The 19182-nt window shown below is 41.7% G+C and overlaps 1 protein-coding gene across 7 annotated transcripts in view; it reads right to left on the bottom strand.

The window, feature by feature from the left end:
• The window catches only part of SPECC1 (sperm antigen with calponin homology and coiled-coil domains 1), a 417974-nt gene that overhangs the window by 347894 nt on the left and 50898 nt on the right, over positions 1-19182 (bottom strand). For 2 of the 7 annotated variants that reach the window (XM_056559145.1, XM_056559144.1), the window contains exons 3-4: positions 14186-14289; positions 3048-3197 (exon numbers count right to left, since the gene is read on the bottom strand). In XM_056559145.1, the coding sequence (XP_056415120.1) occupies positions 3048-3194 (147 nt within the window). In that variant the 5' untranslated portion in view covers positions 3195-3197; positions 14186-14289. Of the gene's footprint in view, positions 1-3047; positions 3198-8041; positions 8087-10431; positions 10563-14185; positions 14290-19182 lie in introns of those variants that run through there. The other 5 variants (XM_056559148.1, XM_056559149.1, XM_056559141.1 and 2 more) reach the window with 5 other exon arrangements.

Raw genomic sequence — 19182 nt, 5'->3', positions numbered from 1 at the left:
ACTACAGAAAGTCCATTAGAGTCAATGGAAAATTACTTGATTAATAAATTAGAGCAGAAAAAGAAAGCGGAATTACTCAAGTAAATTCCTTCGTGTGAACATACCCTTTCACTGACACTGCAGAAAGTTCATCATCTCGGGGATTTATCTTAACTTTCTTTGAGAAACAGCTAAATTGTAGGAAATTTCTAATAAAGACTATTTAGAAAGTGGTTTTATTTTGCATTCAGGAAAAGGATGAGTGTTAATGTGCCCATAACAGTATAAAGAAAACAATGGCCCCCATTTACTAACATGATTCCAACTCTTTTTGTCGGGTTTTGTGGCTAAATTCTGTCGCACGGAACGTGCAACAGAATGTGCGACACAAAAAACCCGACAGAATCTGAATCACTCAGAGTGAAAAAAAAATACAATATGGGCGTTGATTTCGGGAAAAGGGTCGTATTCCCTACATTTCAGCCAAAATCACTCGTCTTTTCCTAAAACCACTCGGAAATTCATGTGAGTTATCTGGGAAGAAAACCCGACACTTTAAAGCATGTATAAAGTTTCAGAGAGCGGATTAAATTCTCTGGATGTTTGCTCCTTTGCCTGTCTTTTTTTTTTTTTTTTACTATCATTTCAGTAATGATGGTGATTCCCCCCAAAAAAGGAAAAAATATATATATATATTAGACATGTGCACAAGGGAAATTTTCGTTTAGTTTCATTATACTGTTTTTGTTTTGGGTAAAATTTTCGGTTCGGTAATTTTTTCGGGTTTGATTTTTAGGATACATTTGGAAAATCATATAAATTTTTCGTTTAACTTAGTTTCATTTCGTTACTTTTTTTTTTCTTTTTCTTTTTTGCCCTTTTGCAAGGTTACCACGAAAAATAAATATGCTGTAGGGAATTGTGAAAAACAAATTACATTTTTTTGATAACGAAATTCTATTTTATTTAGAACAGGGGACCATAATTTTATTTAGAAGCAGGGGACCGGGAGCAGGTGCAGGAAAAGAAGGAAGCCGCAAAGATCAGAACATTGGAAGACAGGTAAGATAATGTATAATTTTATGTGATTTATTAATACATGATGTAATGTTAAATGAATGAATGAATGAATGAATGCTGCTTGAATGATTGATGTGTTTGATCGATGTGTTTGATGGGTAATTTCTGTATAACATGTCATGTTGGTTATTTTTATTGTATTTTTCATGTAGATATTTATAGTAAAATATGTGATTTTAATATATACTTATTGTAAATACACATTACATAAAAATGTATGTATTTTTTTGAACATGTAAAACATGTTAGATACACTTGCGCTAACAAACAAGATGAAGCAGAAGTACAAACACACAAGGCAAGGATCAAAGCAAGAAAAGCAATAGGTCAGACCTATACCGTGGTGAAGTGCAAAACACAAGAAAAAAAAAAAGGAAAGATCATGAAACAAGTCAGAGTAAAGGAAAAGGTCAGTAAAAAATCCATGAAACAATACACAGGATAAACAACAGCAAAACAAAGTGCAGAAAAAAACTCAAAATAGACAGGACAAGGCTACATTGCTTTTCTTTGAAGCAACACCAGAGAACAAAAAGTTTTTAGGTTTTTACTAAATTGTGACCGCGTGAAATATATATATATATTCTCCTTTCAAATTATAAAAGAACATGCAATGTCCCAGTACAGGACATGGTCCTGTACTACCCTTAGGCCCTGTCAGGTTGAGACCCTCAGTGTCCTGGGAGCTCCCCTGCAAGGTCTCGCCCTGTTTTTTCCAGAATGTTGTGTGTATTGCTTTAATGCCTAGACAGTCTCCTAATGTATAGGTGGAACAAAGGACCTGTGTAAGTCTATCACAGTCACATGATTTGTTGTCACATGTTCTCCCAGAGAGCACCAGCTTAAAGGGGTATCCCAGGCAAAAACTTTTTTTTATATATCAACTGGCTCCGGAAAGTTAAACAGATTTGTAAATTACTTCTATTAAAAAATCTTAATCCTTCCAATAGTTATTAGCTTCTGAAGTTGAGTTGCTGTTTTCTGTCTAATTGCTTTCTGATGACTCACGTCCCGGGAGCTGTCCAGCTCCTATGGGGATATTTTCCCATCATGCACAGCTCCCAGGATGTGACATCATCATTGAGCAGTTAGACAGAAAACTTCAGAAGTTAATAACTATTGGAAGGATTAAGATTTTTTAATAAAAGTAATTAACAAATCTGTTTAACTTTCCGGAGCCAGTTGATATATAAAAAAAAGTTTTTGCCTGGAATACCCCTTTAACCTATGACCCACAGCTTGACCAATGGGTTTTAGTCGAGCCCCCCACTATATAAAGGGGCGGCCATTACAATTCACTCTCTTTACTCTCTTCTGCAAGCAGCTCATGGAGATCAAGTCTTTGCTGAGGAACAGTTAACACCAGAGATCTCAGTGCAAGTGATCAGCATCTGTAAGACCCCAAAAGCTACAGTCATTCCAGTAAGTCTCAAGTCTATGTCTGCTGTCACTGAAACTAGTCAAGTCCTGCATATAGTCAAGTCAAGTCCAAATTGAGTCAAGTTAATTACAAGTATTGGTCCAGCAAGCTGCGAGGTCCTTCTGGGTCCTGGCCACCTCTCTGGGAAATCTGGCCTTAGCTGTGAAGATAATTCTATCTGTCTTATACTCAGTAAAGCCTCCGTTTGACCATAACTGGTTGTGGACTCTCATTTCACTACTAGCTACTGGGATAGCGGAGAAACAGGGCGTGTGGTGTTCCGGAAGCCTAAAACCACACTGGCGTCACAAACACTAGGGGTTAACAACATCTTGCCCCCGGGGTTAATACCACCTGATCCCACCACTCACACCGCTACACCTGTGGTCCCACCATACACCCATGGGTCACCACAAACACAAAGAAGTGTACAAAAACCAAAATCCTATTATTCTGTTATATTATTGATAGGAAAGTCAGTGCTCAGCTAAAGCAGTAGTCCATATTTTTAACATGATGAGGTTTTAAGTGGTGTGATACAATGCTCAAATGCTTTCATTGCTCTTACCTTACTTAGTCGGGACTCAAACGCAAGTGAATTAGTTGATCTAGAGGTTCTCATCCCAAAGGCAATAGTCGGAATGGCTTTCGCTCTCTCTGTCCCATGACTTCCCTGTTTGTTCTGTGCATTTAAAGAACGTGCAGAGCTCTTCATACCCTACAAATATGATATTCAGATAAGCCATTGGTCAATTTCATTAACGAGAGAAATACTGTAATATATACTGTAGTGTACAGTATATGATTCATAGACAGAAAAAATTACATTCCACAAGAAAAGGAACAGCTTTGCATAAATTCAGATAAATCAATAATATAGACTTTCAGATGAGTAATAAGCAGGATCATAACTAAACAAGGTGCAGAGGTAGAAGCTGCCCCCGCCCTGGTACCTAAGGGACCCATCTGCCACATCAGAAGACAACAGTATCTGAAATAGAACATACTGTAATAGGTAGAAGCTCAGTGTTTAAGTTTTACCATTGCTGTCTTGGAGCTTTAAGCAAAACTAGTAATTAATAAAGCAATATTCTGTATTCCTATTCTCAATCATGAAATTCTAAATAGCAAATCAGAAGATGTAACTATACTAGCTACATACAAAGTATTGGTCTGCACCCCTATCCCTATGAAGGTAAGTGATCCCCAGAATCCATTCATTCTCTATGAGGGTCTGCAATTAGAAACACTCGGCAACCTCATAGAGAATAAATGGAGCACTGGACACACGTGTTGTGAACTCTGTTCATTCTGAGGAAAGTTTTCTCCCTATTCCCCATCCCAGCTGTTGGACCCCAACCGACCAGTTTATTATCTCCTGTGGATAGAGGTCAGCTTAATGTGATAGGAATACCCCTTTAGGGTGGTGTGTTCACACATACAGTAGACTGCGCATATTTGATGCTGCAAATTTACATTGAAATCTGCGGCATAAAATCTGAAGCTTCAAATAAAATATGCGGATACTGTATGTGTGAATTCACCCTTAAAAGGGGTTCTCCAGTACTCCAGCGTTCTGAACATTCTGTTCAGAACGCTCGGAGCCGGAGGCAGTGATCATGGCATCATGGCCACGTTCCTTGTGACGTCACGCTACTCACCCTCCATTCATGTCTAGGAGGAGGCATGACATTACAGGGGCGTGGCCATCACGTCACGACCACTGCTGCAGAAACCCAGCGTTTGTTTCAAATGCGGGACCCCCGCGATCAGACATCTTATCCCCTATTCTTTGGATAGGTGATAAGATGTCTAGCAGCGGAGTACCCCTTTAAGCTGTCTGGGATATGAGCTTACCAACTAATTTTTTCTCAGCAATCAGTAAAAATGCAAATGCACTGGACTAAAATACTATATATTGTAACTCATGATGAGTAGAACATTAGCAGAATAAAATTATTTACAAAGATAAATCACAACAAATGTAGATTATATAGTAGAATGTTATAGCCAAACATGATGAAATATAAATGAAAAAGCAAAAATACACAGACTAATTTAGTGGAAATAAAGTGTAAATCCAGTCAAACTAAGTCTTATTCGACCAATTACATGAAAAACCACAGTGCAAGTGCAACAGTAAACAGTACAGAGGTGGCAACAGTATATACCATACATATATGTGGCATCTACAGGGGAGTTTTAGTATTAAGGTGAATGGTTGGTATGATGAAGGCAGTGGTCCCCGATATGTTACCTGGCTTGGGTAGTGTAACCAAGAGTCACTCTGTGAACCTCGTAAGGTCCATTTTAAATAAAGCAGTTTCCTTTATGCAAAGCCCAGAAAAAAGATTTCCGATAGCCAGGGTTTCGGCGGACAGCTGTAAACTTTACTTAGGTTGTTTATTTTGCTGGACAACCCCTTTATGTCATAAAGTATAATAAAGCAACATACTATGCAATGTTATCAGCCATACTGCACAGATCTCTCCATATCAGCTGAGCTGTCACACTTTCTCTCCCTTTCCCTCCTGTCTGCTTTGGACGAGACCAGTGATGTGATGGGGAGAGCTCATATTACTGCTCATTAAATTCATAACCCATTTAGATAAGGCAGAAGGAAGCCTTTCTTAGTCACAGTACTTTCTATCAGAGCAGGCTCACTACTGTCTTATGTAAAGAGTGATAAAACTAATATACAGTAATATGTGCTCTCCCTTCACATCAATGGTCTTGCCCCGAGCAGACAGGAGGGGAGGGACAAGAAGGGACAAGAGCTCTGCATTTAGAGAATGTGATGTCACAGCTACAAGAAGGCTACCAGAGAGCTCAGCTGATATGGAAGATCTGTGCACTCTGGCTAATAACATGATATTAGTAAGTTGCTTTTTTATACTTTTTGAAGTAGTACAATGCAATGCAGATACTTGGAATGTTGATTGAATTTATACAATTTTGGCAATACAGATTTAGCTTTTAGAAAAGCAGAATTATAATCACAATCTCATTAAGATTGTGCATTGTTTACAGACTATATGCTTTTAGCAGATGTCTATTGTAGATGTAGACTGATGTAGGTGACTCTCTGATGCCCTAGCTTGGTGTCTTAATTTCTGGAGCTAACTGGACAAGCATTCTCAAGGGGAATTCACTCCAATTATTTATAATGGACAGGCTGCGACACAACACTTAGAGAAGTTCCCCCAACTTAACAGATCAGGCACTAGTAACACAACTTGAGGAAAAATAAAACCAATACATTTGCAGCCCTTCGCTGGTACCCCTTTGGTAACTTCTCTTAAAAGGGTACTCGGCCCCTAGACATCTTATCCCCTATCCAGTGGCGGGACCCCCGCGATCTCCCTGCTGCACCCGGCATTCGTTTAGAGTGTCGGGTGCAGCGCCAGAGGCTCGTGATGTCACGGTCACGCCCCGCTCATGATGTCATAGCCATGCCCCCTCAATGCAAGTCTATGGGAGAGGGCGTGACTGCCGTCACATCCACTCTAATAGACTTGCATTGAGGGGTCATGGCTTTGACGTCACGAGCGGGGCGTGACCGTGATGTCACGAGCCTTTGCCCTGCATCACCAGTCATCCGGCACAGAGAAAAGTTCGCTCCGTGCTCCGGATGTCTGGGGTGCTGCAGCAGAGATCTTGGTGGTCCCCAGCATTGGGACCCCTGCAATCAGAGATCTTATCCCCTTTCCTTTGCATAGGGGATAAGATGTCTAGGGGCAGACTACTCCTTTAAGCTATAACTAATTGCAGCAGGACTTTTTACTAGACAAATAGGCTTGGATTTGCTTGAATACAGGGTTATTGAACTATTATGGCCTATTTGTAGAATTTTGACCTTACTTTAGCTTGACCTAGACTCCCTACGGTGGTCTCCTTAGGAGTACGACAAGAGCTGCAGAGCAACATGTGCTTCCCTGACCTAATCAGGACTTAACTGACTAACTACGTAAAACTAGAACTACCTCTTACCAGACCAGGGGGGTGGATTTGAGAAATCTCCTGCATCTATTGGCCAGGAGCTTAACATGTGACTAGATTCTGCTCTCTTTATTGCTTGCCAATTCCTTGCAAGACAATTTTAATAAAACTTAAACCCTCTGCAAGATATAAGAAACTCAGTGTATGCATGGTTTATCAGGGGAATACAAGAAAATACATATGCAATCTAGAAAATACAGTTATATAGGTCCCCAGCAGTTTAGACACACATTTTACTGTCCAGCAAACCTTATTATAGCTCAATCACGGAGAAGGTTCAGTGAAGCAGAAGGTGCAGCTCACACTGTACCACTGCATGTAAAAACAGGTCATACACTGGTTCTTTTATAGATAGGCCGGGTAAACATGGCAGATTGTCCATGTGGAATTCCGCATTAATCTTTTGCACGTACATTCTGCAGTCCCACAAATATCAATAGGATTATGCTGCTCTGTTCAAGCGGTGCAAACACATGATCAATGTTTTTGTGGATTCCGCATGGAAATGCATTGCAGTCTGAGACCTTGTAATGTCCTGAAGAAAGATTGACTATGGGCCTACATCCTATGGCAGCTCAGGCTATGCTCACATGTAGTAGTATTGGTGTGGCAGAAAAGCACTTAATGGCCCAGCTATATCAATCTGCCTTAAACTAAAACTGTCGGGTTTTTCCCATAACAACTATTCACAGCTCAGCTTTCATATTTTAATGCGTATTAAAAAATGTGATCTAAGCTGTGATTGGTTGTTATATGCAAAACCAGAGTTTAGATTTTAGGTCAAATTGATACATCTGGGCCAATGTGTATCTGGATTAATATGCAATGGATGTATCATTTGTATCAAGTTACATCCCATAGCTGGCAGCAGATCTTAAAGGGGTTATCCAGGAAGTTGAAAAACAAAGCTGATTTCCTCCAAAAACAGCGCCATGTTGGTCCCCAGGTTGTATGCAGTACAGCTGCTCAGTTCCATTGAAGTGAATGTAGCCAAGTTGTAATACACACAACCTAGGGACAGAAATCAGCTCTGTTTTCTAATCCTAGAAAGCCCCTTTAACCATGACTTTTGCCATCGTAACAAAAAATAAAATAGTGGCTCAATTTTTATATTTTTTCTGTGCAGTTTAGAAAATAAAATGTGAACTATAAGTGGCTGTTATAAGCAATAAAGTGTCCCCATACTGATTCCTTATATAAGCAATTTTACAACACGCTACAGTACAAATGAGATAAGTGTTCAGTTTCATATCTTCAGAGCCCTTCTAATCCATTATTCTGATGTAAAGCAGAAAACATCTGAGCGCAAATTATTTGCATAAAATGAAAGAAATACATATTCTAGGAAACTTCTACTGATGCACAAAATGACACAAAGCATAAGTGGTGACACAGCCGGCATTGTGATCAGCAGTACCAGGGTTTAATAAAGGGATAAGGCCACACGACAGCCTAGAGCCAAGCACTGTATGCTTTTCAAAACATTTTAAAGATCCTTTATGCTTGTGTAGAGTTATTGTACATTGTTTCTGGCCCCAGGGACCTCTTCGGAAAGCAGCTCACCCCAATTAACATGTAGAGTTCCTTCTCTCCCCAGGGCCCAGGAACAATCGCTTCTACTAAGATCATGAGTAAATGACGTGTCCCACAGAATTACCACTGAAATAAAACCATAGTCAACAATATTTAGGAGTCATTGGCTTTTCTTCTTCTTTCAAACAGTTAAATGTTCATTCAGCTGTTCCTTAGTTATATCATTTCTGTGTAAACTAGCTGAAAACCAACATGGCTGATATTATACCGTCCACAAGAGATTATTCAGCTTCCCCAGAATTCTAAATGACAACATACCATCTTTTTATATACAACACAAGGAGAAGAAAAAGCGGAGCGCTTACCGATCCAGTATTCAAATAAACATCGACAGCTAATCCATGGACTGAGTTGGTCACGAGCAGGGAGGCGGCAGATGGATCCAGGGGAGTTCAGGTGTTGGGCTACAGACCGTATCACGCCCCTAGGCACTTCGTCAGGCCGCTTAAGCTAATCCATGGACCGAGTTGGTCACGAGCAGGGAGGTGGCAGATGGATCCGGGGGAGTTCAGGCGTCGGGCTACGGACCGTATCATGCCCCTAGGCGCTTCGTCAGGCCACTTAAGCGGCCTGACGAAGCGCCTAGGGGCGTGATACGGTCCGTGGCCCGACGCCTGAACTACCCCGGATCCATTTGCCGCCTCCATGCTCATGACCAACTCAGTCCATGGATTAGCAGCCGATGTCTATTTGAATACTGGATCGGTAAGCGCTCCGCTTTTTCTTCTCCTTGTGTTGTATATTCTACAGTTCCTGTGGCGTGTAGCGTTACCTAGACCTGATACTTTATACCTGTATTGCTCACATGTGCATCTAATCACTGGACTTCCATAGGGTTGAGGCAGTGCTGGCTTCTCTGGCTTACTCTTGTGTGTGTTATACCATCTTTTTATTGCCGCACTCCCCAATATATGGAGTATGAGATGTGAGACCACCATTTGTCAGACATTTATGGTATAATCCTGGGAGATAATATAAATATGCAGTGTTCTACTACAGGATCCTGTTACATTAGAGCAGTTGGTTGTAGAATATCTGCTACATTGGAGCAGTTGGTAGTAGGATATCTGCAGTAATACAGTTGTTAGTGTGTATAACACATACATATGATATACATATTATAATACTGTGTAATAAGGTGTTAAGCTGCCACCTACTGTTAAAACTATGTTAAGCAGGGTATAAGAGAGGTACCTTCATACAAATACCACTACATAGATTAGTGTTTCTAAAACCAGGGTGCCTGGATCTGTTGCAAAATTGAAGGTGTACTGATTTAGAAACACTGACATAGACATTGCATTACAGACTATGGAGGGGAACCTCCAAAGCCCAGTCTCACTTCCCCTAGAAAAAGAAAGTGAAATAGGTGAGGAGATGTAGAGGCAGAATGAAGAGGAGAGAGGAGTGACCATTCTCCTCTTCTTCTATTAGCTAGGCCTCAACACCTGGGACTGTTCGGGGTTACATTACTCTACTCTCATACATCCATATACAGCAAACTCAACTTCTGCGAAGATTAACCTAAATATCCAAGATCCACATTTATTTCTATCTGAGAAAATACAGGAGAAATTTATTGAGACTTTATTGTAAAGTCCTAGCAGCTTTAGGACCTTACATGATTTCAGGACGGGCCTTTAAATTGTACACCACTTCTTCATTACTACCATCAAGAGTAGACATGTCTAATCTCTCTGTAGAGTCCTCACAGAAATGCATTGCCATCTAGGAGATGGTGCATTTTCGATTGGTCCAAATGCCGTCATTTTCTGCTGGTGCTCCCCTGTTGTTGGAACGTCTGCTCGGAAATTTTCCGTGTGGACATACTAACAGGTGAACATAGCCTTACTATTCAGTACAACTACCCCTGACATCTCCATAATATCCATTGGACCTCAAATCACCACACATGTAACCTTCCCCTTCGGTCACCACAAATGTCTATGGTTGGAAAATATTGCTGGTCAATATAATTTCTCTAATTTATATTGATAATGTTTAATTTAATTAATTAATAATTTGAATAATCTGAATACAAAATAAAAAAGTATATTGTGAGAATGTTCTGCAAAAGCTTATCTGTGTAAGTGCATCACATAGTTCCTTTGTTTAACATAATTGCAGCAACTGAACACTATGATTTATGGTGAAACCATAGATTAACTGAATTGCTAAATAGAGATTACTTATTTAAATACTATTAGGGATAGTCAATGGCGTACACAGAAGAAAAAGCGGCCCCATAAGCAAAAAACGTAATGGGCCTCCTATTATGGTGTCTGATTTTGTTTTATGCTGCTCACAGTTTGGCTTTAATATGCTGACCATACAGTTCTCTGGAAAGAGGAGTTTCTTACCAATAGAAAGACCAACCAGGATCGGGCCCTTCTATTCAAGGGCCCCATAGAAGCCACCTTGCCTGCCATTGTGGTATGTACACCCTTGGGAATAATGGGGGAGGTTTATCAAAACTTGTGTAGAGAAAGAGTGGTGCAGTTGCCCATAACAACCAATCAGATAACTTTTTTCATTTTTCACAGGTCTTTTCAAAAATGAAAGAAGCGATCTGATTGGTTGCTATGGGAAACTCAGCAGCTTTTCCTGTGGACAGGTTTTGATAACTCTCCCCCTATGGGCGTTAATGTTTTTAACATTTGTTGAAAAAGATGGGGGGGGGGGGGTCACATCTGTAACCTAACTATTCCATGAAACCCCAATAATTTGTAAAACCTGCAGGAAAGGATCATATTGCAATGTGTTGTAGAAGAAAAGCAAAGAAATGGTTTATTTATATAGGGAAGCAGAAAGTTATAAACAGACTCGAAAGCAGATTGAATTTCTTACAGGAACTGAATCAGACAGCTTTTTGCAGGTTGTTTATTAGTCTCTTAAAATATCTTCTTATAGGCTAATGTATGCAGCACTATTACCGCATGGCTCCACATAGTATTTAAAAGTACCTTTTTTGTTGTAATGGGACTTTTTGATGGCTTTTTATAATTTTTTTATGGTATACGAAGTGACCAAAAATACACAGCTGTGGACTTTGGTATTAATTAACATGTACGCCATTGACCGTGCAGTTTAATAGTTCGGACATTTACACACGTGAAGATACCACGTATGTTTATGCTTACTTTTGTTTACATCATTTTTAACCCCTTAAGGACTCAGGGTTTTTCCGTTTTTGCACTTATGTTTTTTCCTCCTTACCTTTTAAAAATCATAACCCTTTAAATTTTGCACCTAAATTTCCATATTATGGCTAATGTTTTGCATCACCAATTCTACTTTGCAGTGACATTAGTCATTTTACCAAAAAATCCATGGTAAAACCTGCGTTCTAGCTGATTTGGACATGGTGATTTCCCCGCGATGGTCCCGATCAGCCCGACTGAGCTGCCTGGAGTGTATTTTTGTTACTTTAGACACGGCGATCAACTTTGAACGCTGCTTCTAAAGGGTTAATAGTGCGTGGCACAACAATCGGTGCAGCTCACTGTTAGCCCCGGGTCCCGGCTTTCATTAGCCACTGGGACCGACCCCCTATGATGTGGGGTCACGGCGTGACCCCGCCTTCTAGACCGGGATCAGGCGCAGGGTGTACAGGTAAGCCCTGCATTCTTAAGAGGTTAAATGGGAAAATGGGGGCGAATCAAACATTTATTAGGGAACCAGTTAACCCCTTAATGACACATGACGTAAATGTACGTCATGGTGCGGTGGTACTTAACGCACCATGACATACATTTACGTCATGTACATGACACGAGAACCGGACCGGTGCTTTCATCATGCACAGCAGGTCCCGGCTGCTATCAGCAGCCACAGACCTGCCGGTAATGACGGACATCAGCAATTGCGCTGATGTCCGCCATTAACCCCTCAGATGCTGTGATCAATGCAGATCACTGCATCTGCGGCAATGCCCGTGTTTAAAAGGATGATCGGATTCCCGGAGCGCTGACGGGGATCCGATCATCTAAAATGGTGTATGGAGGTCCCTTCACCTGCCTCCGTCCATCTCCTGGGGTCTTCCGCTCTGGTCTAAGATCGAGCAGACCAGAGAAGAAGATCGCTGATAACACTGATCAGTGCTATACCTATGCATAGCACGGACAGTATTAGCAATCAAATTATTGCTATAGATAGTTCCCTAGGGACATAAAAAGTGTAAAAAATAAAATAAAATACTTTTTACCGTAAAGTGTACAGCATAAAAGAGAAACCTTTCAAAATTTGCTAAATTGCAGGGGTTTTTTCAATTTCTCCTCACAAATAATATATTTTTTTTTTGGGCCATCAATTTTATGGTAAAATGAGTGATGTCATTACAAAGGACAACTGGTCATAAAAAAAAACAAGCCCTCATATATAAAAGAGTTATGGTTTTTAGAAGGCGAGGAGGAAAAAACAAAAATGGAAAAAAAATTGGCTGTGTCCTTAAGGCCAAAATGGGCAGTGTCTTAAAGGGGTTAATTAACATTTATTAACATTTTTGTTTTACTATTTTTCAATTGGGGCTCCATTGCTCTAGCCTGCCATGGCATACTGGAGCATTGGAGCGTCGATTGGACGATGCAGAGGCAGGTAAGGGCCCTCCTGCCATCCTCTTAACTGATCGGGCACACCGCGATTTGACTGGGGTGGTCCCGATCAGCCTGACTGAGCAGCCAGGATTATTTTTTTATTTGTATTTTTTTACATTTTAGATGCCACAATCTACTTTGATGGCAGTGTCTAGAGACTTAATGCTGGGACCATCCCGCCATGACGTGTGCTCTGCTCTTAAGCGCGCATCATAGAAGGGGAGGGGGCATCCTTAGGGGGTTGAAAAGACATGGAAAAAATTTGATAAAAGAGATCTGATTGGTTGCTATGGGCAACTGCACCACTCTTCCTCTGCACAGGTTTTCTTAAATCTCCCCCATTGTGGACTGGCTTCAGTATAACAAGGGATGGCCTTGATGAGGCCTATTAATAAATGATTGATAGCAGTGCATAAATATATTTACTATATTTATCTTGGTTCCACACTGTGTATATGCTCTTGCCATTACAGTACAGCATTTTATCATTTAAAGCTATTTGGTGCCCATAAGCTTGTATGTACAACAAGTTCTTCATGGTAATTCGCAAATGCAATACTATGGAGTCCCTCTGATTAACCTCTGATGGGCATTTTGTACATAATACAATATATATACAAGTTATAAAAATAATGAAAAAGACATGATACATGAAATACAGTCATTTTATAACCTGATACAGTAAGATTCTGTTCACACTGGACTGGAGTTTACACCCTTCTTATCGCCATACTGGTATATTTGACTGCATGAATAGCTTGTGATAATGTAGTGTGTCCCAGCTATGCATTGGATCTTGTCAAACCAGAGAAGCTGACATATACTGGGACACATAGCAGCGGGCCCTATTCACATCAATGGCCCGAATGTAGTCAGCTAGTGACTAGGCTTGGGCCGCTTCTTGCCTGTACATATTTATTTTGCTGTGCTCAATAGCTCAGTACACCATGTTATTGAGTACAGTGAATTAAAAGTACACAAAAATGGAAAGTTGCCTGAACATAGTCACTCGTTTTGAACATAGGAAAAATGTAGGCGTCCCTGTTTTGATGGGATTCAATGTATAACTGAGACAACTGCATTAACGCAATGTGAACCCTGCCGTACTTCTGTTCCTTTTTACTACATTTCCGAATAATAACACAAGCTACAGACCTAAAAGAACAAAAAGGAGGAAAAGGCACCCAGCAACAGTAGTCATGTATATACAGCAATAGGAAGATCTATTGTGTAACACTGAATTTGTAATATTGTATATTAAAAACATGACATTAGAAATCCCATCTGATTGACAATGAAAAATGTCATCTGTATCTCCAAGAGCAAAATCTGGTGGCACGCCACGGAGTATTCATTACCATTTAGACATGCTACTATATTTAGTCCCTCTGTGCAAGGACGGCGTTTTTGTCCATGTGGACCCACAATTCCTTCTCCTCATTGTAACATCAGACAACAAATACTCCGAGAACAGATCTATATCAAGTGATAAGAATGAGAGAAACCAGGTTTAAATACTCACAACTAGTTCTTGTAGGATATTCTATAATGTCCAAAGGGGCACTGCTCCCTTCTTCTCGCTGTCAGCATGTGTACACCAGACTGAGTAATTCAGTGTTTTCTGCTCTTCATATAAAAGGAAAACCACAGTTCAGTAAGAAGCAGGCTGCTTGAGCAATGATTCACATACGGAAGCAAGCTGGCTTCACTAGTTCTCTGGCACTCAGCACTGTACACAACAGACAGGCTAATGTAGGAAAAAATGAATATTTCTTCTGTATCCCCAGGTTTACTCAATCTTAGACCTTGTGTGATTCTAAATGCTCTGGGGTCTACACAGTGGGTTTTATAAAAAGTTAATTTATAACAAGTCATGGATTGCTGAGAGCTGTAGTGGTGCACTGACTAAATACAATGCTACGTAACACAATTTGGCTATATTGCTTGCACTGGATCTTACAGTTCATTCACAAGGCCATATTAAGGCTGTGTAGGAGATATATACGTATTGCCAATGAAGGGATCCTATTACCGTATATACTCGAGTATACGCCGACCCGGATATAAGCCGATCCGAATATAAGCCGAGGCTCCTAATTTCACCCCAAAAACCCAGGAAACATTATTGACTCGACTATAAGCCTAAAGTGGGAAATACATCATCCCCCCATGTAATCATCCAGACCCCCGTCATCATCCAGACCCCCATCGTCATCACCGCCTGTCAATCCCTTCATCAGTGGTCTTCAACCTGCGGACCTCCAGATGTTGCAAAACTACAACTCCCAGCATGCTGGGAGTTGTAGTTTTGAAACCTCTGGAGGTCCGCAGGTTGAAGACTACTGCGGCCTTAGTCATCATCCAGCCCCCCCCCCCCCCCTTTTGTTTTGTACTCACCTCCCCTCGGCATGAAGTTAGGGTGAGCTGGTCCGGGCCATCTATGCAGCAGGGACCGTTCAGTGTGGATGGTTAGTCTTTGCGGGCTGTCCATTTTCACCGGGGTGCCCTCTTCTCCGTGCTTCAGGCCTGCCCCGGACTAGTGACGTTGCCTTGACGACGACGCACAGGGACGTTCATGCGCAACGTCCCTGTTCGTCGTCGTCAAGGCAACGTCACTAGGGTTAGGGTGACTAACTTCACGCCAAGGGGAGGTGAGTACAAAACAAAAGGGGGGGGGGGCTGGATGATGACGAAGGCCGCAGTGGTCTTCAACGTGCAGACCTCTAGAGATTTCAAAACTACAACACCCAGCATGCCCGGACAGCCGAAGGCCGCAGGTTGAAGACCACTGAGAAGGGAAGTCCGCAGGTTGAAGACCACTGAGAAGGGATTGACAGGCGGAGAGTTCACTCGAGTATAAGCCGAGGGGGGCGTTTTCAGTACGAAAAATCGTGTTGAAAAACTCGGCTTATACTCGAGTATATACAGTACTTCCCGATGAGATAGGGATAGTCTTTCCAAAAACTCTAAATGTTTTTATTTATTTTTCTGCTTTTTAAAAGGAGTGGGTTGCATGTTTTGGCACAGGCATCCCAATGGTTATACTCTACCTTGATGATGATTTTGCTTGCTTGCAGAGTGTTTCTGAGTAATCATGTCTAGGTTTGGGGTGCCAGTTGCAGAGGATGGGACAAATGGTCTTTCTTATCATGATTTTACCAGACTGATAAGTTTACCTCATAAAGTTGTTGTGTGACCTTGGAGTCTTCATAACAAGTATCTAAATATCATTAAACATGCATTGTTTATCATTCCGTATATATCACTCTGCTACCTCTGCAAACTGTAGTAATAGGAAGAGCATGGATTAAACATTTTGCTCTTTTTACTGCCACAACTGGTGGATTGCATTGAACTTTGGTCACGTAGCTTAGGCTGCTTTCACACTATAATATTCATGGGTTAAAAGATCTGTTATAAACATACGTTAGAAAAGCTTTAAAAACGGATGTTAAATGTCCGTTACAAAATCCCATTGAAATCTATGGGATTTTTTTATAAACCGTTATAGCCCGTCATGAATAACTGACGTTAATTGTGACGGAACAAAAAACGGCACATGCACAAATTTTTCTTGCGTCACAAGAAACGGTAATTATTTTTAACATTGAAGTCTATGGCAAACGGATGAGCCTTTATGTCATCCGTTTGCACCTGGTTTATAATATCCGTTATTACTTCTGAGCATGCTCAGAAGAGGTGACATCAACAGACTCCTGCAGTGCTGAGGGACTACTACTACTCACATCATGGAACAAACTTGGGAGTAGTAGTTCCCTGGCTGCGGGAGTCTGCAGACAGCTGGGGAGGCTACATTATTGTTTTTACTACAACCCCCATCATTGCACAGACTCTGTTCAATGATGGGGGTTGTAGTACAGGGGCTGAGGGATTGATCGCATCAGGTCTCACTTCCCGATGCGATTAGAAGTTGTTAAACAGGGGAGCGGGCGGCATGCTGCGCTCCCCTGTGATGTACGATGTATTTACTATACTTTCACTCTTAATTTCCCCGCCGGAAGCCCTGAATGGTCGGTAATGAGGGGCCAATCAGGGCTCCCGGCGGGGTTTTCAAATAGAAGCGCTACGGTGGGGAAAGATATATAGAATCGCTGGGGGTATATATCTGACCACCACAGCGCTTCTATATATCTTGCCCTCCCACAGCACATTTATATATGCCCCCCCGCAGCACTATGATAAGCCGTCGGCTGCGCTATGAATGAAAAGTATTCTACAGCAGCGCATCTGGCCGGCGCGATAAGCTGCTAAAAGAATACTTGTCATTCATAGTGCTGCAGCAGCATCTGTATATAGATGTGCTGCAGGGGTCAGACATATATCCATATGTCTGTCCCCCACAGCGCTTCTATAATCAAATGCCTTGGCAGCTTTATGAATGACAACTATTCTTTCAGCAGCACATTGCGTCGGCCAGATGCTCTGCTGTAGAATACTTTTCATTCATAGCGCTGCCAAGGTACCTGCAGTACATCTATATACAGATGCCGCTGCAGCGCTATGAATGACAAGTATTCTTTGAGCAGCACATCGCGCCGGCCAGATGCGCTTCTGTAGAATACTTTTCATTCATAGCACTGCCGGGGGCTTATGATAGCGCTGCGAGGGGGGGGGGAACATAAATAAATGCGCTGCGGGGGGAACATATATAACTGTGCTGCGGAGGGGAACATATATAAATGCGCTGCAGGGGGCAAGATATATAGAAGCGCTGTGGGGGCAAGATATATACCCCCCCAGTGATTCTATATATCTTTTCCCACCGCAGCGCTTCTATTTGAAAACCCTCAGTACCGGCCATTCAGGGCTCCCGGCGGGGAATTTAAAAATGAAAGTAAATACATTGTACATCGCAGGGGAGCGCAGCATGCTGCCCGCTCCCCTGTTTAATAACTTCTAATTGCATTGGGTCTCAGAAGTGAGACCCAGTGCAATCAATCCCTCAGTCGCTGTACTACAACACCCATCATGGAACAGAATCTGTTCCATAATGGGGGTAGTAGTACAAACACTAATGTAGCCTCCCCAGCCACCTGCAGACTCCCACAGCTGGGGAACTACTACTTCCATCATGGATAGAAGTCTGTTCCATGATGGGAGTAGTAGTAGTCCCGGCAGTGGGAGTCTGTAGGCAGAGGTGTTAAAACAGCCATACAGGAGGGATGTTCTAATGGGTCTTAACGGATGAATATTCAGCTGTTAGCACTCGGTATTTAATCTGTTATTATACATCCGTTTTGCACGGAAAACGGATGTTTAATAACAGATGAATGCTCATAGTGTGAAAGGAGCCTTACCCTCAGATTGGTTTCTATGTAGCAACTGTTAAAAGTTGTGAGGGGGGAGTCTACTAAGTACAACCCTCTCACCCCCAAAGGTTTGAACCAGTTAGTCTGGCCCAAGCCAAAGTACTGTGAAGATGTGCCTGTCTGCCTCCTACTAAGTCATGTGAAGAGCAGGAGGATTCAGCCTAGTTCAGTGTTCCAGTTTTAAGCTAAATTCTGCTGTAAAGCATATTATAGCACTGGCTTTGCCAGCAAGTTAATGCCAGTTGCTTAAGTTGAGTCAGCTCTAGGTAAGAACTGTGTCGTGTTCAGGAGGTTTTACCCAAATTGTCTCCAGTCCACACCAAGAGAGCATTTGTATCCTGCTCTGAGAGTACGAGCTTTCTAGCTAGAAAAGGGAATAGCAGTATTCTTCTGCAAACTCTTTGTGGGCTTCCAGCCGAAAGTTAATGCCATGATCATCTTACACCCCGCAATAGGGAACTGTAATACAAGATTTCTCAAGTATATTCACTCTTTGTGGGAGATAATTAGCTACCTTCGACTGTATACAACAGGGGTCCTCAAACTTTTTAAATGGGGCCGGTTCACTGTCACACCGTTGGAGGGCCAGACTATAGTTAAAAAAATATATATACTGCATATATATATATGAACAATGCACACATATATTTTATTAGTGGACTACCCCTTTAAGTACGCAGAACAGTTTTCCCCACATTAGGTAGGCAGTATAGTTCCCCCAACATTAGGTTGGCAGTATAGATCCCCCCACATTAGGTTGTAGTTCCCCCCACATTAGCTTGGCAGTATAGATTCCCCCACATTAGGTTGTAGTTCCCCCCACATTAGGTGCAGTATAGTCCCCCCCCCCCCCACATTAGGTTGGCAGTATAGTTCCCCACATTAGGTTTGCAGTATAGTTTCCCCAAATTAGGTTGGCAGTATAGTTTCCCCACATAAGGTGCAGTATAGTTTCCCCAAATTAGGTTGGCAGTATAGTTTCCCCACATTAGGTGCAGTATAGTTTCCCCAAATTAGGTTGGCAGTATAGTACCCCACATTAGGTGAAGTATAGTTCCCCCACATTAGGTGCAGTATAGTTTCCCCACATTAGGTGCAGTATAGTTCCCCCACATTAGGTGCAGCATAGTTTCCCCACATTAGGTGCAGTATAGTTTCCCCACATTAGGTGCAGTATATTTCCCCCACA

Source organism: Hyla sarda, chromosome 2 (genome assembly GCF_029499605.1).
Source record: "Hyla sarda isolate aHylSar1 chromosome 2, aHylSar1.hap1, whole genome shotgun sequence".
Lineage (NCBI taxonomy): Eukaryota > Metazoa > Chordata > Amphibia > Anura > Hylidae > Hyla > Hyla sarda.
The sequence above is the reverse complement of the archived record's forward strand: the minus strand, read 5'-3'. Positions and strand labels throughout refer to the sequence as shown.